The sequence below is a fragment of the Orcinus orca genome, chromosome 7 (assembly GCF_937001465.1).
Source record: "Orcinus orca chromosome 7, mOrcOrc1.1, whole genome shotgun sequence".
NCBI classification, from domain to species: Eukaryota; Metazoa; Chordata; class Mammalia; order Artiodactyla; family Delphinidae; genus Orcinus; species Orcinus orca.
Window position 1 is genome coordinate 116383514 of NC_064565.1, and position 26861 is coordinate 116410374.

Here is a 26861-nt window from a genome sequence, read left to right on the forward strand (position 1 = left end):
CAGTAGTCAAGACAGTATCGTACTGGCACAAAAACAGAAATATAGATCACTGGAACAGGATAGAAAGCCCAGACATAAACCCATGCACGTATGGTCCCCTTATTTTTGATAAAGGAGGCAAGAGGCAAGAATATACAATAGAGAAAAGACACCCCTTCAATAAATGGTTCTGGGAAAAACAGACAGCTACATGTAAAAGAATGAAATTAGAACACTCCCTAACACCGTACACAAAAATAAACTCAAAGTGGATGAAAAACCTAAATGTAAGGCCAGACACTATAAAACCCTTAGAGGAAAACAGTGGCAGAACACTCTATGACATAAATCACAGCAAGATCCTTTCTGACCCACCTCCTAGAGAAATAGAAATAAAAACAAAAATAAACAAATGGGACCTAATGAAACTACTTGTGCAGATCAAGATCAAGATCAACTACTTGTGCAACCCTTGTGCAGATCATTATTTTGGGGATCAGTATTGAGACTATTTTCAACCTTCATTGAAGCATCAGCAGCAAAGCAGAGGGGAAACAGTTTCTAGAGTTGGTGGAAAAGTGACACTTCATAGAGGGAATTTTCCTAATCCCAAGCAGGCTTTCAGAGACAAGAGGCTTGAACGGGAATTACAACTCTCTTTCCGGTGACTGCATGGCTAAGATGGTGGTGGATATAATTGCATGGATACAGTTCTCCTCCCTTTTTTTCCCAGTTGGCCAAGAAAACTACCTTTAGGTTCAGAAAGAGAACACAACTGTACTCATTCTTATTCAAAGGATTTGGAGGGGTTGCCTGCTGGCCTGGGCCTTGGGGACGAAGGCTCTAAAACTCATTGTACCTGGAAAAGGCACATCACTCTTGGCTAGTTCTTTTCCTCCCATATCGAGGGATATGAAGAGTTAATTCTCAAAGCTTCCTCCAGATCTAAAAAGTTCCGTGAACATATCAGAGTGTGTTCAAAAATACAAACACTAGGGCTTCCCTGGTGGCGCAGTGGTTGGGAGACCACCTGCCGATGCAGGGGATGCGGGTTCGTGCCCCGGTCCGGGAGGATCCCACATGCCGCGGAGCGGCTGGGCCCATGAGCCGTGGCCGCCGAGCCTGCGCGTCCGGAGCCTGTGCTCCGCAACGGGAGAGGCCACAACAGTGACAGGCCCGTGTACTGCAAAAAAAAAAAAAAAAAAAAAAAAAAATGCGAAAAGTAAGTGTTGGCGAATTTTCTTGTGATTTCCTGTCGCAAGTGTACTAGAGGATGACGTGTACCAGGGCAAATATGGAGCAAAAGCAGCATTGGCTGGAAGTACACTGTTTAGGGACTGGTTTTTTTCCATGCAAAACTTGTTCCATTATGTGAATTATGAAGTAAAAACCAGTGAGAACCAAGAGAGGGGTGTGTGTGTCTGTGTGTGTGTGTGTGTGTGTGTGTGTGTGTGTGTGTGTGTGCAAATCCAATGGTTTTGAAGCTGCTACTCAGTTCTGCAATTTGGCTGTTCATTTATAAGGTCATGGATCACAATTTTCCTAAAATTTGGAAGACATGCTTTACTGCTAAGGCCAGAAAAATACTGTCGCCCCCAAATTTCGAGTTTCTAAATTTTACTGGGTATGGTAGAGTCCAAATGCATGAATCCCAGGGGACTGGAGGGAGGAGGTGACGTGACAAGTGTTTGCTGCTAGGACCTGGCCAGGTAGGCGTTGCGTTTACCTTAAAGCTCTCTTCTTCCTCTTGGTAGACGGGACTCATGCTGGTGAGAGGCGGGATGAACTCGAGGGCGGTGAGCGGCTTGTGAGTTTGCTGCCGGATTCTGCGCTCCGTGAGCACCTCCTTCACCACCTGGACGATGTGGCCCTGGGTGAAGCCGTCGGTGATCTTTGCCAAGCAACTGACACTCAGGGCACCGGTGATGACTCCGCCGTGGCGCTGAATGATTTCTTTCCACAAAACTGTTGTATCCAAAATGATGGAAAAGACAGAGAACGGGAGTCACCACAGAGAAAGCAGCATTGACCCAGTTCCCAGGACAAAGCGGTGGCTCACCAAGAAAGGAGAGCACAGGAGGTCTGCTCCGATTTGTAATTCAAATGAGCAGGAAGCCACCTGACCAAATGCTCTGCCCCGAGGGAGTTTCAAGCATAAGGGCTGCACGTGGATGGCCCTGAGGTCTGCAGACTACGAACGAGCCCCTTGAATTGACAAGGAAAAATTAAACTAGGGTCAGTATAGTTTTAGGGTGGTACCTTCAAAGATGTTCAAAATCTTCCAACATTGGAAATTTACGTGGGTGTCTATGGCATTTGGCTAAGTAGGAGTCGGACTTCTTTGAGCTATAAAGTTCATTTCTTACATGATTTTTATGCGTGGAATTGGAACGCAGAGTCCAATTTCTATCAGCCATGGCAGGGCTCGGTTCCCGTTGGGTGTAAGACACTGTCCCACACGTCCTATTAGGCAGAGCAACTGGACCCTTTATTCTCTGCCCCCAACAATGGAAAAACAGCACAGATTAACAGATCTACCAGGTGGGAGTCCTGTTGCTGTGTGGGTCAGTGGGACCTGGGGTGACCGGGAGATTTCACTTAGAACACAGGGATGCTGTGAAGATGAATTATGAAATTATCCCTGATGTTTACGTAACCTTAGAGATAGGATGGTCTTCCATACAACATTTGAGACGAGATTACACTTTGAGAACTATGTCTATTCTGTCAAGAGAGGCTCCAGGGAAATAAATGAGACTTGCTGTGGTGTGTTTAGTTCTATCCATCCAGACAGTGAGGAAGGATGCAGACAGGGTAAGGCCTTCCGTATCAGAACCAGCCGCGGTACTGAGAAGATCTGGCCAGATGTCTCTAAAGCATTTTGACCTTCTTTGAGGAATATTTGAAACAGTGTTTAAACAACTGAAGATTTACTGCATGATTTGAGCACTGTCAGGTGTGTGACGTGACTGCAGCATCCAACTACATTGATCCAAAAGTACCTGATGAGATGAAAAGGTCCAATGACTGTCAAGGGATAGAATGACTTGGAACGTAACTAGGACCCACATCAGAGTCTGGCTTTTGGGGCCTCGAGTTATTCCAACAATGTGCCTCCACTGTCCTCCTTGGCAGGAGATCCTTGGCCCCAAGGTGAGCTGAGTTGCTGGGAAGGGGTGCATGTTATCATGGGGCCTGTGGTGTCTTCCAACGGTGGAAGGTTAGCCATCAAGGGATGAGAGCTGCAGTGAGACCAGCAAGGGCCACGGGGGCCCCCAAATTTGCCTAAAGCAACATCTTCCTCCTGCGTCTACACTGCTACTTCCTTGGTGGGTTTATTTGGACCTGAACCCATCTAAAGTAAAAGTGGGAGTAGAAAGATTTACTTCTCAAGCTGCTATGAGAAATAAGGACAAGAACGTGTACAAATCACTTGGAAGAAACTCTTCTGGCATATGGTGGACACTTTCTCTCCTGTAGCTTTATTACTGTTATTTCTGTAATTTTATTACTATCAAGTCATTCCACTTGGTACCAAAGTTTCCTAATGCTCAGTCAAACATCAATTATAAAAGCTAACACAAAATAAACTACAGAGTATTTCTAAGCACATCTGTGTAAAAGACAGATTGGAACAGGGGAGGATTACCCTTATCTAAATACAACTGCTGTAGAGTTAGACATCAGGAGACACAGCCCGTGGTAAAAACACACAGCAACAACAACCACCAGATGACACCATCCCTTGGGATCTCGTCTGTCTCCTGTCCTCGTTCATAACATCTAGAAGCCGTGCAAACAGGTCTGAGTGGTGACTCTGGGTCCTGAGAAGGGAACACGTTTTATGGGACAGTCACTGGTGAGAACCCCTAAACCTGGGGACCTGGTAGATACCCCAGGCTGGGAACCCAGAGCAGCTTCAGACTTGGGCACCCGTGGGTGAAATTCCTACCTGCAGCGTGGACGGGACAAACAGTGGGGGCCAAGGGCTTCCCAGCGACAAAGATCAGCTCTCCCGTGCCTCCCTGTTAAGCTATGAAAGTCACAGCCTCCCTGTATTTTAACACAAAAATCCCTGCAAGTAAAGATTCAGTAATAGTGATGCAGACGTCGGGATTAACAGATACACTCTACTATATATAAAGCAGATAGCCGACAAGGACTTACTGTATAGCACAGGGACCTCTACTCAGTATTTTGTAAAAACATATAAGGGAAAAGAATCTGGAAAAGAATATACATATATACGTACAGCTGAATCACTGTGCTGTATACCTGAAACTAACACGATATTGTAGATCAACGATACTCCAACAAAAAAATAGTGATGCAAAAAACGACAATTACTCTGGTCTAGTGTGGGCATGTAAACACCCTACTGACGATGAACGTGTATGACATTCATGTAAAGTCTTGGTCAAGCTTCGTCAAAATACCTGAAACATTGATGACTTCCCCAAGCTCATTATATTTTAATGGTGGTGCAGTCACAGCTGCGGTGGGACTTGCCCACTTGCCCCCAGCCACCTCCAGATCCAGAGAAGCGGAGAGAGAATCAGGCTTGACTCCCTTCTCATGTCTGATGAACTAGACTTACTAGCCTTTAAAAGAACAGCTTCTATTGGTTGTACAAAGCCACCGGATCATGGGTTCTTGGCCCTTAAATAGCTGCTCTGGGGCAAAGAGGGGATTCAGGCGTGGAGGGAGCTCTAGCCTGGTGGCTCATTGCAGTGGGAGCCCCACAGCCTGTACTGGAGCCACGAGCAGGCTGCCAAGCCTTTGGTCCAGCGGGAGAGGGGGTGGTGGTGGGCACAAAAGCACAACAGGCTTGGGGACTGGCAACGGGCGTGGCCGTGAGGACCAGAGGCCAGGGCTACAAAACGGTTCAAGGCAGCTGAGGGGCTCTCTGGACCTGCTGCCGTGTTTTACCTTCCTTTCTCGGATGTAGAGGGCTCTTCAGTTCTTCAGACTAATCTCCATCCCCTTCCCCTTCTTTAGGCTGAAAGGAATCTGGTCTTCGGGGCCCCTTCTCTGCTTTTGGCATTCCCAATTGATTCTATCCTGGCTAGTGCTTGAGATGACACAGTCTCTTAAAATTCATTTTTACTTGGGATTTTGCAAAAGCACAAGAGGGTGAATAATGTGATTGGGATGAGCTTCTGGCCTCCGCAGTCTAGGATTCCAGAAAAAGAAACGAAATTGAGTTATTTGTAGTGAGGTGGATGGACCTAGAGTCTGTCATACAGAGTGAAGTAAGTCAGAAAGAGAAAAACAAATACTGTATGCTAACACATACATATGGAATCTAAAAAAAAAAAAGGTTCTAATGAACCTAGGGGCTGGACAGGAATAAAGATGCAGACGTAGAGGATGGACTTGAGGACACAGGGAGGGGGAAGGGTAAGCTGGGGCGAAGTGAGAGAGTGGCATGGACATATATACACTACCAAACGTAAAATAGATAGCTAGTGGGAAGCAGCCGCATAGCACAGGGAGATCAGCTCGGTGCTTTTTGTCCACCTAGAGGGGTGGGATAGGGAGGGTGGGAGGGAGGGAGACGCAACAGGGAGGAGATATGGGAATGTATGTATATGTATAGCTGATTCACTTTGTTATAAAGCAGAAACTAACACAGCATTGTAAAGCAGTTATACCCCAATAAAGATGTTTAAAAAAAAAAAAAGAAAGACATGGGCTGGACCCCTCCAAGCAGACACAGGGTCTAAGGTGGGGGGCCTGTGATGAATCGGGTTATTAGCGGAGCAGACCCCGGGGAAGAGAGACAGGAGGAGGCATGAGGAACGTGGAGAGAAGGAAGCCCAAAGGGATTTCTGGGGACTAGACATGGCATTAATCAACCTGGGGGTGGATTTTCTTTGCAGAGACATTTTGAAGGAAACCGCTTGATTTGGGGAAAGGAGGTAGCTATTGAACTATATTTGGTAAACCTTAAGGACCGTGTTTCCTCTGGCTGACCTGCCCTTCTCTTCTCAGCCCTGTCACTCCCCCGCACCGCCTGGAGAATCCGAGAAGTTGGATCGAGAGTGTCCCATGCACCTTTGGCCCTCAGCTGCCAGCAGACAGGTGGACAAGCAAGGGCCCAAGTTATGGATCTGCAGCCCAGGCTTTACAGGATGCAAGAGACCGTTTTTTTTTTTTTGTACGCGGGCCTCTCACTGTTGTGGTCTCTCCCATTGCGGAGCACAGGCTCCGGACGCGCAGGCTCAGCGGCCATAGCTCACGGGCCCAGCCGCTCCGCGGCATGTGGGATCTTCCCGGACCGGGGCACGAACCCGCGTCCCCTGCATCGGCAGGTGGACTCTCAACCACTGCGCCACCAGGGAAGCCCAAGAGACCGTTTTTGATCATTGCAAAGACAGGAATAGTCTTTCTTTAAGATAGATGTCCCAGCCACTGTGGCTATGGTAACTTCAAGGTCACTGGAGGAAACGCTGGGCAGCATTTATGATGTTGGTGAGAATGGCAGCCTGAACAAATCACCCACTGAGAAAGAAATATGTGAGACACATGTGGTTGAGTGGACAGAGCCCTGGGCCCAAGATGACCACTGCTGCAGGTTTATCATCCGCCCACCGGTGAAGGGATGCTTCCTCCTTCCTCTCCCACGATGCTGCCGTGAGGGGATTCAAGCTGGAATCTGTCTTGTGATCTGAGTCCCTAGAGAGGCCTGGCACTTTATCAAAAGAACACACCTGTCCTTGTTATACATCAATAGCTTCATTTCGAAAGGGCCTATGGTTTTGTCAGACAATCGAAACTGTTCAAAGTCAAGAATAATGTTCTAGGCCCTGAAAATTAATAATACTCTACCTTATTCCATTAAGATAGCTTAAAATATATATACAATACAGAGAGAGAGAGAGAGAGAGAGAGAGAGAGAGACAGAGAGACAGTGAGACAGAGAGAGACAGAGAATCTAACCAAGGGGCACGGGAGTGGGAAAGCTCTGATGAAGCCAGGAGCGTGGAATCCTCTGTAGTGGGCAGAGAGCACTGGTGCTCACCCATCTCTGTGTCGACTCCTTCCTTGGCTAAACTACACATCCCTGCCCCCTTGAACCCTAGTGGGGCCTCGTGAGGCATTCTGGCCAATGAGGCTAGAAGAACTGTTGTTCCCTCCTCAGTCTGGTCCCTAAATCTCCTGAGAGATCATTTATACTATCTTTCTTTCTTTTCCTTTGATGCTGGCTGGTTGCAAAGGATCCAGTGGAGGGCTTGCAGGCCCCAGAAGATGGAGAAGTCCCTAGATGGGTGGAGAAATAACTGCGCCCAAAGTCTTCCTATGCTTTGCATATAACACTGTGATTATGATCACACTTTATCAAGACAGAAACGAATGCATATTGCAAACGGAGTGGCTAATAAGCTAAGAGTTTATAATGTATGGGGAGTAAAGGGTTGTTCTTCTAGCAAATCACACTGACCAGGAACTTAAGATCAACCAGAAAGGACATATATCCTCTCTGTTTTGGTGGTGCTATTGTGACTAATGAAGGATGAATAGAAACCAAGTCTGACCTAATAGTTTTTATTATTTTCAGCAATGCACCACAGCTACCATGTCATCGCTACTGCCATCTCCTCTAACATGACTGCCACCATGACCACCAGCATCTCCATCACCACCAGGCTGCGGTCACAACCACCATCATCTCCATCACCCCCAGGCTGTGGTCATGACCACCAGCATCTCCATCACTTCCAGGCTGCGGTCACCATCACCGCCATTTCCAACAGCACCATCATCATCTCTAAACCAAATCTACCACCACCACCACTACCATGGGCGGTCAAGACGACCCCTCAATGAGTTGCACCTTTGGTATTCACATGCTGTGTAGTCCACTGTCCTTGAACTTGGGCTGGCCTGTGACTTTCTCTTGACCAGTAGAATGTGGTGAAAGTGACTCTGTGTGACTTCTGCAGCTGGGTCACAAGGATCCTTCCAGCTTCTGCCTGAACATCTTGAAACGTTTCCCCTTAGGATGTTCCCCCTGGGGACCTAGCTGCTGCGCTGTGGAAGGCCACGGGGAGGGGCCGGGTAGAGGAGGTCTGGTCACCAGCCCCAGATGATCTCCCAGCTGACAGCCAGCAACAGCACAGTCATGGAGGGAATGGTCTTGGATGTCCAGCCCTGTCCAGTCTTCAGATGACTGGAGTCCCAGCCGCCATTTACTGCGCCATCATGAAACACCTTGGGGAGAACTCCCCCACTGAGCCCAGTGGCCCCTCAGAATCATGAGAGGCGTACTTTATGGTTTCAAGCCACTGGGGAGGTCTGTCACACAGCAATCGATAATGGAAACCACCACCGGCACCACTGCCGGCTCCCTGGGCCATTTACTGACCTGCCATTTAAATATTCCTCCTCCACGCCCCCATCACCGCCTTCTCCCCCTCCACCCGTCCTCTCCGGGAGCTGAGATGGTGCTGGGCATTCCAGCCATCTCATATAAGGGTCACCACAGCCCTGGGAACTGAACAGTTCTCCTACTTTAGAGCTGAGAAAATGGAGGCTCAGAATGTCAGCCTACTTCTCAAGGTCATCAGCTATTCGGCGGGACAGCCAGGATCAGAACCAGGGCTCGTCAGAATCCACGTGCCACGGCTCTTCCCAATTTCACTGCACTGCCTCCCAGGGTCACTTTTTTGTATTGTTCCCATTTAAAAATAGGTTTCAAAAGAAGTGATTTTGAATCTGTCTATCCAAGGGAAAAAATGGAAAAAAAGTAAGCTCTTGTTGTATTTAGTGTTTAAGTAAATCAACATTCCCTTGGACTGGTATTTTGAGCCTGGAAAAAAAAAATCGACCAGGTGAAAAGAAATGCTTTTGCACGGGAAAGCCATCACCACCACGGGGACAAGCCTAATCTACCTGTCAAAAGGAAAATTCTCACCCACAGGGGCTTTTGTCTCCTTCAGGGCTCAAAATAATAATCCCTGTCCTGTTTCCTTTTGTCTTGGGTAAAAAGAATTACATTAACAACAGAACAGAGATCTGTTGCTCTTGGGACCTGGAGTTTATGTTTATGGCTTGCAGTTTGCTGACGTCCTGGGGCACTGGGACTTACATCACCTTCTGATGGTCACTGGGTGACCAAGGCCACCCTCCTGGCTCAAGCCCACATGCCTGCAAGCCCACACCGACGGCCCAGCTTCGGTTACTGCATACTGGAAGGGGTGAGGGGTACTTGCCATATCTGGAAGCATAGTCTGGTCTGGGAACCAAAATAATTTTTTGATAAACTTTGCAAAGAGGTTGAAGTTCAGCGTCAAAAGGTCGCTGTGTTGTCCCCACAATCAGAATCCTGTCATCTGGTTTCAGGAGCTTCAGGATTTTGGGAAGCTGTTTTTTCAGGCGCTTAGGTTCCATCTGGGAGGAAGAGAGAGGGGAAAAAATAAGCCCACACACAGAAAAAAAGAATCAAGAACAAAAGAAAATATAGCGTTGGATGCACTGTGGCATACATTTGTTAAAAAGTGATGCCCAAACACACTTTCTTAGAGTTTGTTCTGGGTCGGGTCTCGGGACGTGGTTCCTGGTTTGCATGGTCTGAACTGCTGGCTCTTCCTTTCCTTAAATCTGGTGTTCCGATTTGGAAAGGGGGAAGGAAGGAAGCACCTGACCGAACGTACCAGCATCTTAACCCTAAGAATGGGAAACAGGGCGGATTTCCAAGCGGAAGGAAACTGGCTGGGATTGAGAATTGGTTTCCAGTGTGTTCCTCTGAGCTGTTTTGAAGGTGAACTCAAGATTTCCTTTGCTGATGGCTGTGACAACGAGGACCAAGGTCTTGGATCTCAGATCTGAAAACAGCTGGTTACATAAGAGTGTGAAACTTCTCTCTGAAGCAGTTTGGGTGTAGTTTGAACCTGTATTATTTCAGTATAATCTCAGCACTAATGAGGGACAGGAGTAATACTTGAGGTACCTGAGGGAGGATAACTTCTGGCCTCTGGGCGGGGTGGGGGGCATGTCAGATTTGGCCACGTTGCCATGGCAACGCATGGGCTTTTAATCAACCACAACTAGTGCAGCAAGAGAAGAGGAAGCGGCTAGGGGTGATGGGGGGGCCTCCACAGAGACACCCAAGAACAATCTGGGCCTTTTTTGCTCCCATTTGGCTCAGGGGCAATTGAGCCAGAGAGTTAAAGATCCCACCTATCCTGGGGCTTTCCTGGAACCGCCCCAGCACATGTGAGCTACTCTATAGAGATGAGGTCGCCTGTTGCTTGGCCCTGTGTGTCCTGCACACCTGGCCGGAAGACAGCCCCGCACGTCTGCCTGCAGGAAGGGGCTGGTAACATCTAGGGAAGGGAGTGGGCGTGGGATAAATTCCACGCTCGAGAATAAACGCGAATGGCAGGAAACTGGAGGCACGGGGGTGACAGAGCTGTGCATGGCTGCAGGGCCTTTGGGACAAGGACACTCGTGTGCTGGGGAATCTGTTCCCTGGGAGGCCCTTTGGCTGCCCCGTGGAATTGGGAGTCAGACCTGGAACGGCAGCCTGCTGGGCAGAGGGAGGGAGGGTGGTGTTAGGAGTGTGGTCTGCAGGGCGGGTGTGAGCTGGGTGGGTGATGCCGGGGAGGGAAGGGGGAGGCAAGGGGCTGTGGCCATGCAGGGGACCCAGTGCTGTGCCCCTTCCTCCTTCCTTTTGTTTGACCAACAGAAAGGCCCAGTTCCATGTCTGGATTGACGGGGTGCAGGGAAAATACTGGATGAGAAAAGAGCGAGACACCGGGCCGAGGGGCCGTTCGGAGGAAAGCCCAGTGGGAAGTTGCAGAAACTTTTGGCTCCAATGAGGCAAGAGGTTGGGGGCTTGCCTTGACCTCCCAGGACAGCGCAGCTTGTTACTTCCCGGCCCGTCAGCCTCGCTCATTACTTCTTACGCCCAGGCTGCTTCCATGGTACTGGTAGCATCGACTGCATGCTTCCTGAGTTCCAGGGGTCTTGCTCGGTGCCTGACATGAACCTTCTCACCTTATCCTCGCAGCCACCCCAGGAGAGGGACCCGTTCTCACCCTCACCCCGGAGATGCTGGCCTGAGGCACAAGGAGACCAAGGGATATCCGAGACCCAGAGTTCATGAGCCGGTCCCCAGCTGCCAGCACGGAGTTAGTGGCTCCACAGCCTTGCTCCTGCCCCTGTTCTGGGGACCCTGCCTTTCAGAGGGGATGTGTGGGGGGCCTTGCTTGCCCCACCCCCAATTCCCTTCCTGTTTAGGGGCCTATAGCGATTGAGGGCTGCAAAGGAGGCTTCAAATATCTATTATTGTTATATTATGTTATCTATTATTATGTTTATATCATTATCATGGTATAGATCAGCTTTATTGAGATGTAATTCACATACCATATAATTCACCTATTTAAGACGTATGATTCACCAATAAAATTAAAATATTAAAAAAATAAAATGTATGATTCAGTGTTTTTAGTATATTCACAGAGTTGTGCAACCATCACCACAATTAATGTTAGAACGTTTTCATGTTCGTTGCCCCCAAAAGACCCCACCCATTCGCAGTCACTGCCCATTTCCCCCCAACCTCCTTCTGCAATCCTAGGCAATCACTAATCTACTTTCTGTCTCCACAGATTTGTCTCTTATGGATATTTCATAAATAGAATCATTCCATATGTGTCTGTATGTGTGTGTGTGGCTTCTTTCATCCAGGGTAACATTTTCGAGATTCCCCCATGTGGTGGCGTGTTTTAGGACTTCATTTTAATTGCTGAACGGTATCCATTGTACGGTTATGCCCCATTTTACTTATCTACTCATCAGCTGATGGACATTTGTTTTTCTTACGCTTTTTGGCTGTTGTGAATAACGCTGCTATGAACATCTGTGTATAAGATTTGTATGGACTAATGTTTTCGTATCTCTTGGGTACGTACAGAGGAATTGAATTGCTAGGTCTTATGGTTACTCTCTGTCTAATCTTTTAAAGAAATGCCAGACTGTTTTCTAAAGCGTCTGCACCGTTTTACAATCCTAGCAGAGAGCAGATTTAAGTTTCTCTGGACCCTTACCAACACTTGTTACTGTTTTTCTTATTGTTTCCTTTTATTTAGCCAACCTGGTGGGTGTGAAGTGGTATTGGATTGTGGTTTTGACTTTTACTTCCCTGGAGGCTAAAGGTGTTATTAGCATCTTTTCACGTGCTTAATGGCCATATGTACCTTCTTTGGAAAGACGTGTATTCAGATCCCTTGCCCATTTTTTAAATTGGGTTACTTGTCTTTTTTTTTTTTTTTTTTTTTTTTTTTTGCGGTACGCGGGCCTCTCACCGTTGTGGCCTCTCCCGTTGCGGAGCACAGGCTCCGGACGCGCAGGCTCAGCGGCCATGGCTCACGGGCCCAGCCGCTCCGCGGCATGTGGGATCCTCCCGGACCAGGGCGCGAACCCGTGTCCCCTGCATCGGCAGGCAGACTCTCAACCACTGCGCCACCAGGGAAGCCCAAGGTTACTTGTCTTTTTAATATTGAGTTGTAAGAGCCATTTATATTTTCTAGATACAGGTCCCTTGTCAGATTAATGACTTGCAAATATTTTCTCCCATTCTGAGTCGTCTTTTCACTTTCTTGTTGATGTCTTTTACAGCAAGAAGTTTTCAGTTTTGATGAGTTCAGTTTAAGTCTTCTTCTGTTGCTTGTGCTCCTGATATTGTATCCAAGACACCATTGCTTGATCCAAGGTCACAGAAAGTTATGTCTCTATTTTCTTCTAAGGCTTTCATAGTTTTAGCTCTTGCTTTTAGGTCTGTGGTGCATTGTTGGCTAACTGTGTGAGGTAGGGGTCCAACTTCCATTCTTTTGCATGTGGCAATCCAGTTGTCCTAGAAGCACGTGTTGAAAAGGCTATTCTTTCTCCATTGAATTGTCTTGGCACTTCTGTCCAAAAAGGCAATTTTTTTGTAAATGTGAGGGTTTATTTCTGGACCAGTTCTATTCCATTGGCCCATATGTCTCTCCTTAGGCCAGTACCACACTGTCCTGATTGCTGCAGCTTTACGGTAAGTTTGGAAACTGGGAAGTGTGAGTTCTCCAACTCCGTTCTTTTTCAAGATTGTTTTGGCTGTTCTGGGTCCTTTGAATTTCCATATGGATTTTAGGATCAGCTTGTCAATTTCTGCAACTAAGGTCGCTGGAATTTTGATGGGGATTGTGTTGAATCTGTAGATCAATTTGGGGATTCTTGTCGTCTTAACAATAAGTTTTTCAATCCATGAATATGATGTATCTTTCTATTTATCGAGGTCTTCGTTGACTTCTTTCAACAATGTTTTGTAGTCTTCAGAGTAGAAGTCTTCAGAGTAGAGTCTTCAGAGTAGAAGTCTTGCACTTCTTTTGTTAAGTTTATTCCGATTTTTTGGATGTTATTACAATTGGAATTGTTTTCTTAATTCTAATTTTAATCTTTTCCTTGCCAGTGTATAGAAATGTTGCTTTTTGTATATTGATCTTGTATCCTATCCTGCGATCTTGCTGAACTAGTTTATTAGTTCTAATACTGCTTTAGTGAATTCCTTAGGATTTTCTGTATACAAGATCATGTCATCTGCAAATATAGTTGTATTTCTTCCTTTTCAATATGGATGCCTTACTTAATTTTCTTCCCTGATTGCCCTGGTGAGAACCTGCAATATAATGTTGGATAGAAAAGGTGCTCTTAAGGGGAAAACATCCAGTCTTTTACCATTAAGGATGATGTCAGCTGTGGATTTTTTTATTAGACTGAGGAAGTTTCCTTTTCTTTCTATTTTTTTAATCATGAAGGGGTGTTGTATTTTGTCAAATGCTTTTTCTGCATCTGTTGAGAAGATGGTGTGGTTTCTGTCCTTTATTTTTAATGATATAGTATATTACATTAATTGATTTTTGGATGTTAAGCCTGGGATAAATCCCACTTGGTCATGGTGTATAATCCTTCTTCTGTGTTGTTGGATTCAGTTTAAAGGGACGTTTTGTAATGTAACTCACAGCAGAGAAAGAGATGGGATTTTTACAGCAAAATAAATCTCACAGGCTGGGCCTGAAGCCAGATCACCAGGCAGCTTCTGATCCCTTCCTCCTGCCCTCACGGAAGTCCAGAGGCTGCCTGGCTCCATCAGAAGGGAACAATGGCCCTGCAGGACTCCACCCAGGAAGCATGAATGGGGGTTGGGGACAACAGAGGAGCTTAAAAGAGGGCAAAGCACAGGAGAGGGATGACCCTGAAATCCCGGAAATGGGCATGAGGATGGAAACCTGCTCTCGAAGGGGCAGCTCCCCAACCCCTACCCCAGGTCTTTGCAGAAACCTGCCTTTGCTCAGACCCATGACTCTGGGCGGCCTAGGATAGGGAGGCATGTTTGGTGGGGCTTGACTTTGCTACTGAACTTCCCTCAGGGGTCGGGCTCTGTGCAAAAATGAAAAGCTCAAGGAACAAACTCCACAATAACAGGCAGATGACGTAGCAAATGGTTCAGTGCACGGGCTTTGGGTCAGACAGATCTGATCTCAGTCTTGGTTCTGCTCTTAACAGATGTGTGACCTTGGGCAGGTTACTCAACTTCTCTGAGCCTTAGTCCCTGCATCTGAGAAATGGGAATAATCATAGGTCCTAACCTGAGGGATGCCATGAGGAGTATACGGCATAATGTGTCTGTCTGACAGGTGCTTGAAATATAAGTGCTGGTAGGAAATCAATGCTAGGTCTGGTCTGTTGAAGAGAAAGGTTTCTAAAGGGGAGAGTCAGAAAAACGGGGGCTTTATGATTTGAAGGAAACTAGCAATATTGCCAACGGGGCTGAAAATGACGGTGTAAAAACCTCCCCCAGTTTCCACTGCACTGGATGATAAGGAGTCAATTGCTCATCTCTGAGGAGCTGCCTCTGGGCCTCATGCCACTGAGGAAAGACCTCTGCTGAGATTCTGGAGGAATATTCCTTACAGGAATATCTACACCTGTGCCAGGAAAAAACCCACTGCGTTTAGACAAGGCTTGGAGAGTCTGGAGATATTCAGAATTCATTTTACCAGGGTGGATCCAAAGCTCTCTTATGAAAAGTTGTTATACTAAAAACGTAACCCTTTGAAAAGGCAGGAGGAGGGGCAGGGTCATGTGGTAGGTGGTGATGGAGGAGGAGTTGGGACAGGCCCTGCCTGAGTCGGCAGCACTGTGGGGGAGGTATCCCAGGGGTGATTCTGGGTGATGCCGGGTGACTGCACCCGAGCCTCAGGGGAGAGCTGCGGGCTGGGGATGGAGTGGGGGCACTCGTTGGCTTACGGGTGATTTGATAAGCTGGTGCCCAAGGAGGGCGAGGAGAGCAAAAAGGTCTGTGGGCCTGAGATGGAATCTCAGTGAGCACCAGTGTATTTAAGGGGTGGGTGGAAGTGCATGGAGGAGACACAGAAGAAAGTGTTGGCGGGGTGCGAGGAGACCAGGAGAAGGCTATGGGGGCTGAGGGAGGACAGAGCTTTTTTTACAAGCTGGGGCCCACTGGCGAAATGGATTTCAAAGAAATTTGTGAGCGCAGTTTCCATGGAGCTGCAGAGTATCGAGTGGACAGTGGTGGGTTGAAGAGTGAGCGGGGATGGTGAGAAGAGTCTTTTAAGAAGCTTGATGGAGAATAATGCAAGGTGGTAGGGGCGACTGGGGCGTGTGTGGGGTGCACATGGAGCTGCCCAAAGACCGGTGGAGGAAGGACTGACCCCTACCTCACACAGTTAACCTGGTGAGACTGGAGACTACTACTCGGTGGGGGCAGACACATACTTGCAAGGTCTGAGCCCATCCCCAGCAGCCTGGTTGCCATGGTGACAGTGGTGCAGCCCTGCCTGTTCTGAGGCAGGAGATGCTATTGCTGTCTGTGTCTCCTGACAACGGCAGGGATGACTGAACTTAATTAGCCTGTTTGGATAACAAATGTTGATCCTGGGCCGCGTCCAGAGTGATATCTTCACTGATGGCGAGTCCCATTAGGAGGGGATGGAAATGAAAGGTGAGTATATTCAGCCAACACTCTTCGGCACTTGGGCCACTCCTGTTCCGGTTCAGAGCCGCGTCCATTATGCATGAGACTGGTGTGCTCATCCATCATGTCAGCCAACATCCTCCCCATCACCTGGCAACCTCCTCAGCCGCCCCCACCGCTGGACCTGCCAGCCCCACACCACCCTATTATTGTGGGCGATTTCAAATTAGTGTCTGACACCCATGCAGCAGTTTCCATTTGCTTTTCTGCGGCCAGCTCCAACCCAGCCAGCGCTTCCCTCGTGGAGGCCCTACTGTCACGTGGGCAGGGCTCCTGCTAGATGGAGTCATGAGGGTGACGGAGCAGAAGATGCATCAGCAGCCCGTCTTGCCTCATTCCTTACTGCCTTCGCCTCAAACACCAACAGCTGACCAAGGCTCCAGCCTCAGATGGTGGAAAGGAGGGCCCTCCTCCTGGGAGGGGAGGGAGAGGGCGCTGTCCAGGCATCTGCCAGGTCCCTGGGGGCTGGGTGTTGAGGACAACGTGGGGGGCAGGGGTGGTCGGGTCCAGGGGACTCTGGAGCCTGACACATTTGCCTGTAAGACCTGAGGGCCCCACGGGCAGTCTTCAGGATATGGTTTAAAGTAGCCTGGGGGTGGAAGAGGGGAAGAGGGAGGACGCAGGTGTAGTAGAAGCGAGGAGGGTCAGACGGGAAGGCGGTGCTGACACTGGAGCCGCATCCCAGCAGGGAGAGGGGTCCAGCCTCGGAGTCTGAGCTCTGCACTTGACCAGCTGTGCGCCCTCTCGGGCCTTTGTCTTCTTCTGCAAAACAGGAGAAGGCCGCCTCCCTCCCAGGGTGCTAGGGGCTTCCTGACCTACGCGTTGTGCCCCTGGGCGTCCTCTGCCTGTGGCAGCAGCCCTAGGGGTCCCTGTGCCCGGCTCTGCACCCAGGAGCCATCGCTGCCACCTGGCCTTCTCCGTTGCCTCCCTCCTTATGGCTGCATGAGCCTCCGCACTGTACCTCCTAAAGGGCCTGAGCCCAGAGGTGGAGGCCTCGAGGGTGGAGCTAGTCATTGTGGTGAGAGGTTTTTTCGAAGAGCGTTCCTGGAATCCCTCCACTGCCCTGGGCGGACGCTGGGAGTGCTCCGTGTTGTGGCTGTAGGTGGTGGTTTCTCTGCAGGTGGACATTCTTCTCTAGGTTTCAGCACCTTGGGGATTGGGGGAGCCTTTGGGACGGAGGCTGGGCTGGGTGGTAGTAAGGATGCCGGGTTCCTGGATGGCCAGGTGATGCAACGTGGAGCCGGTCGTGCTACCTCCTGGTGCCTCTCGTTGGCGGATGCAGCTGCTGCCCTTGGAATTTGGTGATCACCTCCAGAGCATGGACATCCAATGCTCATGACTGCCCCAGGCCCTGGAGGCTGAGGGACTTGGGTAAGGACAGGAGTCAGAAGCTGGAGGTGGGGTGGGAAGGAGAGGAGAGCTGGCCCAGCACTGGCCCCAGAGGCAGGAAGGCAGCAGGAACCCTGCAGCCCTGCTCCCCGAGGGGCAGGCCCAGGACGTCGAGCTGAAGGATGCCCGGGCAGCGGTTCTCTGCCCACCGTGCTTTCCCCTGGCCGGGGCACTGGAGCTGGGGCCGCTGCACTGCTGCAGGGGTGGGCATGCCCCTTGCAGCTCTGTCTGTGCCTGGGCTGGCTCAGGCCCCCAGCCGGCCTCTGGACATCTGGGGACCCAGGGACCCTTCTGCTTGTATTCATCAGGCATCCTGGGGTTTTCCCAGGTTGTGATTCAGTCCTCAGTGCAGTTAATTCCCCGGACGGACGACAGACTCTTCTAATGCAGAGGTGGACAGAATAAATGTCCGATTTGTCCACAGCAAAGACTGTACCACCAAAGGCCTTCATTTTCTGCAGGAGTAAGACTAGTCAGTGACCATATCTGTGGGAATCAGATTGTGCTGGAGAGAACCCCTCGGGATCAGCAAGGAAGGGCCTCTTCAGGGGAGGGTTCTGGAGTCTCTCCTTTGCCGGCTCCTGCTCTTTCACAGTGACTCCCCTTGGGGGGGCATCTACTGAACTCACATCTCGCTTCCTGCCTGACGCTCCCTCAGAGCCCGCCAGCCCTTCCCCCAGGGCCCCTCTGGCTCTCTCAAACGGGTGTGTCCATCCCTCTTACTCTCGACCCACTGAGGGGTACAGACGAGCAGACGTAATTTTTGGCGACAAACCGACAGCTCGAGGGGGTCACGGGAGAGAATTCGAGAGGGGCTTCACGAACTCAGAGGCTATTCTCTCTGGAGCCCTTTAATTAAGGAAGTGGAAGCTCAGAGAGGTTAAATTACTTGCTCAGGGACACACAGCCAACTAAGGTGAAGGGCAAAGCAGGCCGGGAACATACGTCTCCTGAATTCTCATGCTCCAGGCTGATGTCCAGTGCGAGAGCCCTCGCCCATTCATGAGACAAAGCTTCTGGTGACGTGAAGCGTGTGACACCTGGATTAAACGCTGCCTTGCCTCTCTCTTTAGATTTACCGTGGTAACTGCTGCCTTCAAGTTCGCATGTATGTGGCCTTTTAAAGGATTTGTTTTATTTTGTTATTTTTTTTTTTGTGGTACGCGGGCCTCTCACTGATGTGGCCTCTCCCGTTGCGGAGCGCAGGCTCCGGACGCGCAGGCTCGGCGGCCATGGCTCATGGGCCCAGCCGCTCCGCGGCACGTGGGATCTTCCCGGACCGGGGCACGAACCCGTGTCCCCTGCATCGGTAGGCGGACTCTCAACCACTGCACCACCAGGGAAGCCCTATTTTGTTATTTTTTTAAAATTAATTTTCATTGGAGTATAGTTGCTTTACTGTATGTGGACTTTTTTTTAACGTAGCAACTTCGCCAGCAGAGGGAGCTACCTACCAGAGTCCCAGATTAAATAATAAATGAGTCCTCTTCAGAGTTTCTAAAATGACAGGGCAATCAAGGCTCATTTGGGGAAGAAAAGATTCAGCTTTCATTCTTTATCCAAATCATCTCTACCTGCTAAAAATGATGTATAATACATAAGGAGCAAAAGTGATTAAAATCCTTATGAATTTAATCAGAAATTCACAGTTAACCACTATTTGCTTTGGTGCAAATTGATGTGGAATAACAATCATGTGTATCTGCAAATTTTTTTTAACTTGTGGGAAATTTGCTGGTGATTTGCCGGGGGAAGTGCGGGGGAGGGGAGCCATTGAAAGGAGAGAAAAGGAGGAAGGAAGCAATTGACAGAAGACTCCCCGGGGACACCCAATGTGGGGCGCTTGGCAGTTCTACGGACGGTCTTTGTTCATAAATTGCAGGCCTTTTGCTATTTATTATAATGAACAATAGGAAATCCTAATAATAACTCCTGTGTGTGCCATTTGCTGTAACTGAGTACAGTTCTCTCAATTGTTTCTTACCCCTGAATCGGTAGGTTTGGGTTTAACGCTCCCCTCCCCCCTTTTCCGTACTTTTTTTCATTTCTTCTAAATTATGCCTCGTAAAATCAGACACTGGATCCTTTCAAATGCAGTCAAGTGCTTAGGGCAGAGAGACGGCTGCCCCTCCGTTTCCTTCCTCCCTTGAAAAAGAAAGACCGTCTTGAAAAAACGAGGTAGTCCCTGGTACGGGGCCCCTTTGTAGGAGGGAAAGGGCCACGTTAAGAAATGAGAAGCCCTCACCTTCTTTTCGGCGTTGGGGACTTTTTTGTAGAAGGTTTTCTCGGTGTCTCCAATCCACACCACGGAGGGCTGGAGCTGGCGGGCCACCTGCAAGGAGAAATGGTGGGTTGTAAATGCATTTCCCTCTGGGGTGCACACTTGACCCCCGGCAACAGCAGGACTCGGCGGCCCGCTGTGTTGGCTCGGGGACGGCTGGCGTGGGGTGGAGGGGGCTCGCGGGGCTGCACTGCGCATACGGCCTGTAGCCTCCTTCACCGCAGGATGGAGGCGCTGCCCGGCCCTCTTCCACCTGTGGTCAGGATGCGCTGGGTGTCTGTGTGTTCTGCTCCTGGACCCCGAGCCTCGACTCAGTTTGGCTTGAAATAAACCAATAGTTTTCTGCTGCAAACGAAGGGAATTGGGCCAGGACTTTTAATTACAGCCTACGCCCCGCTCCCAGGTTGATTCAAGTTTGCTCATTTCGAGAAAAGCTGTTTTAGCACCAGGGCCCCCGTGATGCCATTTGTTCGTCCCCGTGTGGCTGCGCCTTTGCGGCCGTGGTTTCGTCTGGAAGGTGGCTCTGAGCCCCTCCAGGGCGAGCGGGGCTTCGTGACAGCGCTGGGACTTACCGTGGGCCCGTGAGTAATTGCCACACACCTAACAATCTCTTCAAAGCGCCCCCATGAGAGCAGAGTTCGGGTATTTTTGCAACAATTTGTGCTTTGTGCAAAACGGTGACAGATGAAAGTGGTCTCCAGCCACAGCGCATACAGTGTTACGTACTCCTATTTTTATATTTCTTTAAACATCATTAAGGCAGCAGATATGATTCCTATACCAAGGCAGACATTTAATAAATGATGGAAAAATCGCCATGAACACTGGCTGAGTCTGTTTCCGCCGGCACTACGTACCAAGGGAAGCAGATTATGCATGTTCAAAGACAAAAGTGGATTCAGCTTGCTCCCCGTGCCAGTCCGACCCCCGGGCTGGCCGTATTCCAGTCCCACACACGCCGGGATGCCAGGACGTTCAGAGAGGAAACGGTACCAGACAACCACTCCTTGGTCAGCGTTATTCTTTAGGCCCTGAGCCACAGAGTTTAAGAATTCAGAATTACAAGTTTCAATCCCAGTACCCGAGGCAGCTTGGCGTGGAGCAATGAAAATAGCGAGCGAGACAGGCCCGGGCCACACGCATCGTACAGGGCACCACACACAAGATTAGGGCCGGCACAGACCAGCACTCCCTCTGCTCCGAGGATGTCACCTGTGATAACTCATTTGAGCTCACTACAGCCCTTATGTAGCAGGTAGCGTTGTTATCATCCCTGTTTACAGATGGAGAAACCGAGGCTCAAAGACACTACATGACCTGTCCAAGGTCACACAGCTAGAAAGTGGCAGAAGCAGGCTGCGAGGCCAGGCTGATGGATGGCTGCCGGGTCTGTGCTGGGGGCGTGGCCACGTCCTCGGGTCCTCTCACTTCCTCCAGCCAGATGCTCGAGCATCCTCCCTTGCCCCACCTCCCACGTCTAACCATCCTCAAGTCTATCCGTCCCCCCTCCTAATCTCTTTCAACCACATCAGTGCATCCATTCTCTCAGCTCCTGACTTTAACCCCCAACTTCTTTCCAGCTGTCTTGCCCACTGCAGTCAGCGGGGCCCACTCAAGGGTCAGAGGGGCAGCTCCAAGGAACCACTGTGCCACTGAAAGCTATCTGGGGTTTAAGTCAAAAGCTTCCCTACTTCCAGCCCCCAAAGAAAATAAGAAAATGAGATACTTTACATAAAAGGTTTTCAGCTTCTCTGAACAAAGATACGTTATAATAACAAAGGCAAAAACCTTATTCTTTTCAATCCCTCTTGAAAATCCTAGCTTTAGAACGGAAACCAATGGAAACACAGTTTTCTCATAAACAGCTGCTCCTGTCTCAGGCTAACTCGTGCGCTCACCGAGGCAGCAGACCGGCCTCTCCTGTGTCCACCTGGCAAACACCGGATCTTCCATGGCTCTTATCTGTGTGCCTCTTTTCTCTAGATCCAGCTGTTCTTAATGGAAATTGCAGATGTGAGTACCAAGTATTCCAGCATTCCTTTTCTCTTTCCGCTTTTAACAAGGCAAGCTGCATAGATGGACTTGAAACACAGGCATCTTATTAGTTTGGGACAACTTTGAAAGCAGCAGTCTTATTTCTCGCACCTTATTTAAAGTTGTTCTGAAAACCTGGCCGCACCATTCCATTGAATGGGAACACTATGGATTGCTCCCTGAACTTGAGCGCTCCCTCTGAGCAGTGGGGGAATTCCGTACTTCCTGTGTTTCTAACATGCACCTGTGAAGGAATTCCTTCCTCGGGACGGTCACCTGCTCTGGGGTTCCCAGGGCTGTGCAGAGGACCTGGGTGGCCACATGGTTTGGAAGGGCTCAGTCATTATCAAATGAGCAGAAAACATTTCCCAAGCGAGTTCTTTGATGTTAACAATACAAAGAATGGTCATTTGCAAATTGCCTTGAGATCTAGGACAGCACTGCTACTCCCTTTCCATGTACCCCACGCGGAGGCAAGCGCGCCCCACCCAACTCCCCTTGACACATAAGGTGCCGAGGCAGAGAAGGAAGTCAGTAAAACCCCCTCCTCCCCCGGCACAGAGAGACGTGGAGCCCAGAGCGAGCCCTGGGTCGGCCTGACACCCCCAGACCAGCACCATCATCCAGGCAGCAGGCTCCCACGTTGCCATGGAGAGAAGATGCCTATTCCAGAGCATCTCCTCACCCTTGGCCCGTGTCCTCCTCTATCACCTTTCCCTCTAACAGGAAGAAGGGCTCTAAGACCATCACTGTCTTGTCCTCCAGAGCATGAATCTCTATTTCCCTGACCTTCCTCGGTGGCGTGCCTGGTCAGGGGACCTCTGGTGACCTTGGTCAGTTCTGGGCAGAGAAGAGGGGTACAGAAGGCTGGGCCCTCCCAGGCCGAACACCTCTCCCACCAGGAAGAATGGAAGGAGCCGAGGCTCTTTTCCTCGGGGAAAAGAAGACTCAAGGGGGCAAGTGAGCTGATTTCAAATAGTTGAAAGGCTGTCAGGCGGAAGAAAGTCTGGTTTTATTATTTTGGGTCCAGCGTGTAGAATGAAAGCCATTCTCTCATTTTTCATTCACAACATTGATAGAGGGGCTTTGATGTGCCGGGCACTGGGGTAGGTGCTGGGGTCCCTGACTTCAAGGGGTCCCCACCGACAGAAGGGGAGGGCAGATGTGTAGCTGGGAGGGGGGCACAAGGAAAATGGGCTGCCAGCAAGGACCACCGATGACAGAAAGAGGGAGAAGTAGATGAGGAGGGTAAGTAGAAATGGAGACTGCAGATGAGGGTTAAAGGAGACAGACCTTCCAATGGTTTCCAGAAGGTCCCAGAGCCTGGAGAAGGGGATGCATCTGCCATGCTCAGGACAGGAGCCAAGGTGCGGGGCTAGGTGTGCCCGAACGGGGCTGCTCGGGGTCATTCTGGAAGGTGTCACAAAGTCCTTGGCCATGCTACAGAGTTTGCTTCTGCCCTGGAAGCTGTGGAGAGTCTGTAAGGGTCTTGAATCGTGACCTTTGATGCTGGTTGTGTTAGAGAAAAATCCCCCTGGTGGGGTGTGAAGCATGACTGTTCCCCGGAGACTGGGAAAGAGATGGGTGTGTGTGTGCAGATGGCATGGTGAGAGGTGAGGCTGGAGGCAGGGAGAGGGTTCGGAGGCTGTTGGAGGGAGAGGAGGTGAGACCTGGAGCAGAGGAGTGGCGGGGAGGGCAGGAAACGGACAGGAGGGGCATTTAGGATCTGCCAGACCTGGTGATGGTTGGGGGAGGGATGAGGAAGCAGGGGGTCTCCAACGCTGCGAGGCCTGGAGAATAGGAGGACGATGGCCCAGGAATCCAAACAGGGGACTAGATGAGGGATGAACGGATGAGGTCAGGTTAGGCCAGGGGAGCCCGAGGGCAGCTGGACATCCAGGCGGGAGGACTGATGGGTCTGGGGGGCAGGAGGGAGGTGGGGGGCAGGAAAGGGCTCTGAAGATGGCAGCAGAGCCATGGGAATGGATGGAGGGGATTCCCAAGGAAAGGGGGAGAAGGGAGGAAGCCAGACCAGGGCTGTGGAGCGGGGACCAAGGGTGAAGACGTTGATGGAGGAGAGAAGGAAGAGAAGCCCCAGAGAGAACAAAGGGGCACGGAAGAGGGAGCCTTCCTGCAGCCCAGGGACGGTGGAGGGCAGTGAGGGGTGGGCGACGGCAGCCAGTGCTGGCCCAAGGGTCTGGCAACCAGGAGGTCACTGGTGGCCTTGGCAGGGTGTGGAGGGGACAGAAGCCAGGGGACAGGGAGCTGAGGAGTGCATGGGACAGAGATAGGAAACACTGGCAGAGTTTAGAGATGGCATTGGGTGGGGAGGTAAGGCGGGAGAGGATGATCTTCGGGGGAGACACCTTCCCTGCTTCACAGCCACGGGGAGGGGAAGGATGCCTGTGGGCCAGGCAGGTGCTGGAGAGTCAAGGCACATCCACGCAGGCACCAGGCAGGCAAGGCTGAGCTTTGAAAACACGTGCCCCGGAAATTCAGCCCTTTCTTATTGTCATGCACAAGCAGCGCTGGTTAGTAAAAATTTCTGAATACATATTCAGACAGGCATAAACACCCTCTGCCCCCTCCACTGAGGACAGCTCATCAGACCTTTCCTGTCTCTACAGACCTTTCTCAGTATTGAAACTTGCAAGCACAAGACTGTTCTTCACACACTGCTTTATATTCTTGTTCACTTCGTACGAAATTTATTTCTCCAACATCATTTTAGCAAGGGGTCTCATCATTTATCCATCTAACCCCTGTTTTTTTTAACATTTGGATGGCTTTCCGCCTTCTTGCTAAACCAAACAGCGCTTAGACGGGCGCTTAGACGACTAGCCATGAAGCTAGTCGGTCGGAGGGCCTCCCAGCTCTTCACGTCCTCACCCGTGTGGTCCACCTGCCCTCCCGGAGGCCCTCTGTTCACACTCTCTCCAGCCACAAATAAGTGGATCTGTTTTTCTACTCTCTTCTCAACAAGTATTAACCATAAAAAACTCTTTGCCAATTTGTTAATGAAAAATGGTAGCCTTTACTATTTTAATTTTCACTTAGCAACGAAAAGGCTTTATTTAAATTACCCACAGATAGTTTGAGGTCACAGGCAATTAAATGTAATTAATTCGTGATGGAACTTTCCAGAAGTTACAGGGGATAGTTTGTTTCAGCCGCCGGTAGAGGGCTCTGCAGTCCTATTGAATATCAATTCCGGAATAAAGATGCGTTTCAACCAAAACGTGCTTTTTCAAGTTCTGGGAAGGGCTAGCAAACAGTTACTTCTCCATCCATGTGAGTTTTATGGATTTGATCTTTTGTGTTCCCCAAAGAAATGCTGTCAAGCATCCGCCATCGGAATTAGAGTCTCTTGGTTGGGATATAATGGCTCAACAATGGAAACCAGTTTGTGTTTGGCACGCTTGAATTACTAATTAGATCTGCCCAAATGACCCCTGGAAGCTTTGCGAGTTCTTTCTGAAAGGGTCCTATTTTGTTTGCCATAGAGAACCCCAGGAAAACCCAGCTCTGTTTTTCAGTGGTTGTGTCTTAGTTTACCAAACTGAAAAGGACCATCCATCTGCCTCTCCATCCGTCCGTCCGCCCTTCCATCCATCCAACCCGCACAGATTTTGCTGAGCATCTGTGGTGACAGGCAGGGATGTCTGGGAAACATGGTCCCGGCCTGCAGAGTGTGTGGCCTCCTGTGTCTGAATGGGAGCTGCTGGGCAGTCAGGCAGCCGTCAGCGAGGTGCTGCCATGCTGGGAAGGAGCTCGGGGGCGGTTACTGGGGGCGGGGGGCGGGGCTTAGCTTTCTGAACTATAGTCACTCGGATTCTGTTTCCGTTTAATATGTGAAGACATTTTGTTCTCTATTTCCATTATTTACAAATGATATTTTCAAACTTTCTATTTCCTTGCATTATCTTTTATGTGATTGTAGGAGTTACTTCAGGTCCTTGCTGGGTGTGAGCTGGGATAAACCGCGAATGACAATCACAGGAAGAGCAGAGGTGGATTAAAGAGTCAGGAGCCCGGCTGGGCTGACCCTGTATAGAAAGGAAGGTGAACTGAGGCAGAGGAGAGGACCAGGAGGGAGGCACAGCTGATGGACTGGGACAGGTGACATGGGGGAACCAGGTCAGCGCTCGTGCCAGGAAGCCACTGATACCATTGCTGATTATCAGGTGGAATTCGAGGGGATGGTGCCTGGATGGTGACAGGTGTCAGGCTTACAGATCACCCAGACTTTCCCCTGGGACCCCCTCTTCCCAGCCGACTCCCAGCTAATCCATTAGAACTAATGGATTCACGCCCACCCGCCCTGACTCTGTGCCGACTTTGGGAAGCACAGGGGTTAACGCCTGGGTGCAAGGCCATGCTCACCTTCCCCATGCACCTTTTAGCCACGTTTAGGGCACTCCCCGCTCTAAGCGTTTCCAAGCTGGTTAAAAATTCTTTAATGCCTATGACATCGACCCCGTTCCCATTACCCACCACAGAACAAGAGCAGATGCAGCGACGCTCACGTGCCTTACAGCCCACAGCGCGTTTCCACACACCTCACTGCAGATGGCGCCCGGACCATCCGGGGTTGGGACCCGCCCTTCCCCCCAGCCCAGCCGCCCATCCTCTGTGGGGACGTGTGGATGCTCTGACTGCGGCTCAGTTTTGCTATGAACCTAAAACCGCTGTAAAATGGAAAGTCTGTAGTAAAAAAAAAAGGTTTTGCTGCCTACGTGCGTTCCCTTCTTCAACCTGAAACTGTCTACACGACCCAGCGGGGGAGGACCCAACTCTCTGAGAGCAGCCCACTGAGGGCTCATGGGCAGCAGCCCCCAGTTCCTGTATCGCCACACCTGATGCTGCACGAAAGTGGCTAAATTCTGTTTCTCTGTTTCCCTCTCCTCTCCCCCTCCTCTCTTACCCCCTCTATCATTTGAGCAGCTCTGTTTTGGGGGGCCAGGTGTAGGTCTCTGCTTTACCCTTACTGAATTTCACCTTGAAAAGGGTGACTAACATATTTATTACATTTACTGTACATCTGTGTGTTGTTTCTTGAAGCTCATCCTCGAATAGCCACGATGTCTTTGTCTGGGTTATTAACCAGGAGTGTAAGTCTCCACGAGCTACAGAGAT

The 26861-nt window shown here is 50.0% G+C and overlaps 1 protein-coding gene across 1 annotated transcript in view; it reads right to left on the bottom strand.

Annotated features, from left to right (window-relative positions):
• The window catches only part of IQCA1 (IQ motif containing with AAA domain 1), a 170513-nt gene that overhangs the window by 8315 nt on the left and 135337 nt on the right, over positions 1-26861 (bottom strand). The window contains exons 16-18 of the mRNA XM_004262558.3: positions 19656-19742; positions 9195-9372; positions 1706-1944 (exon numbers count right to left, since the gene is read on the bottom strand). Coding sequence (XP_004262606.1) covers positions 1706-1944; positions 9195-9372; positions 19656-19742 — 504 coding nt within the window. The remainder of the gene's footprint in view (positions 1-1705; positions 1945-9194; positions 9373-19655; positions 19743-26861) is intronic.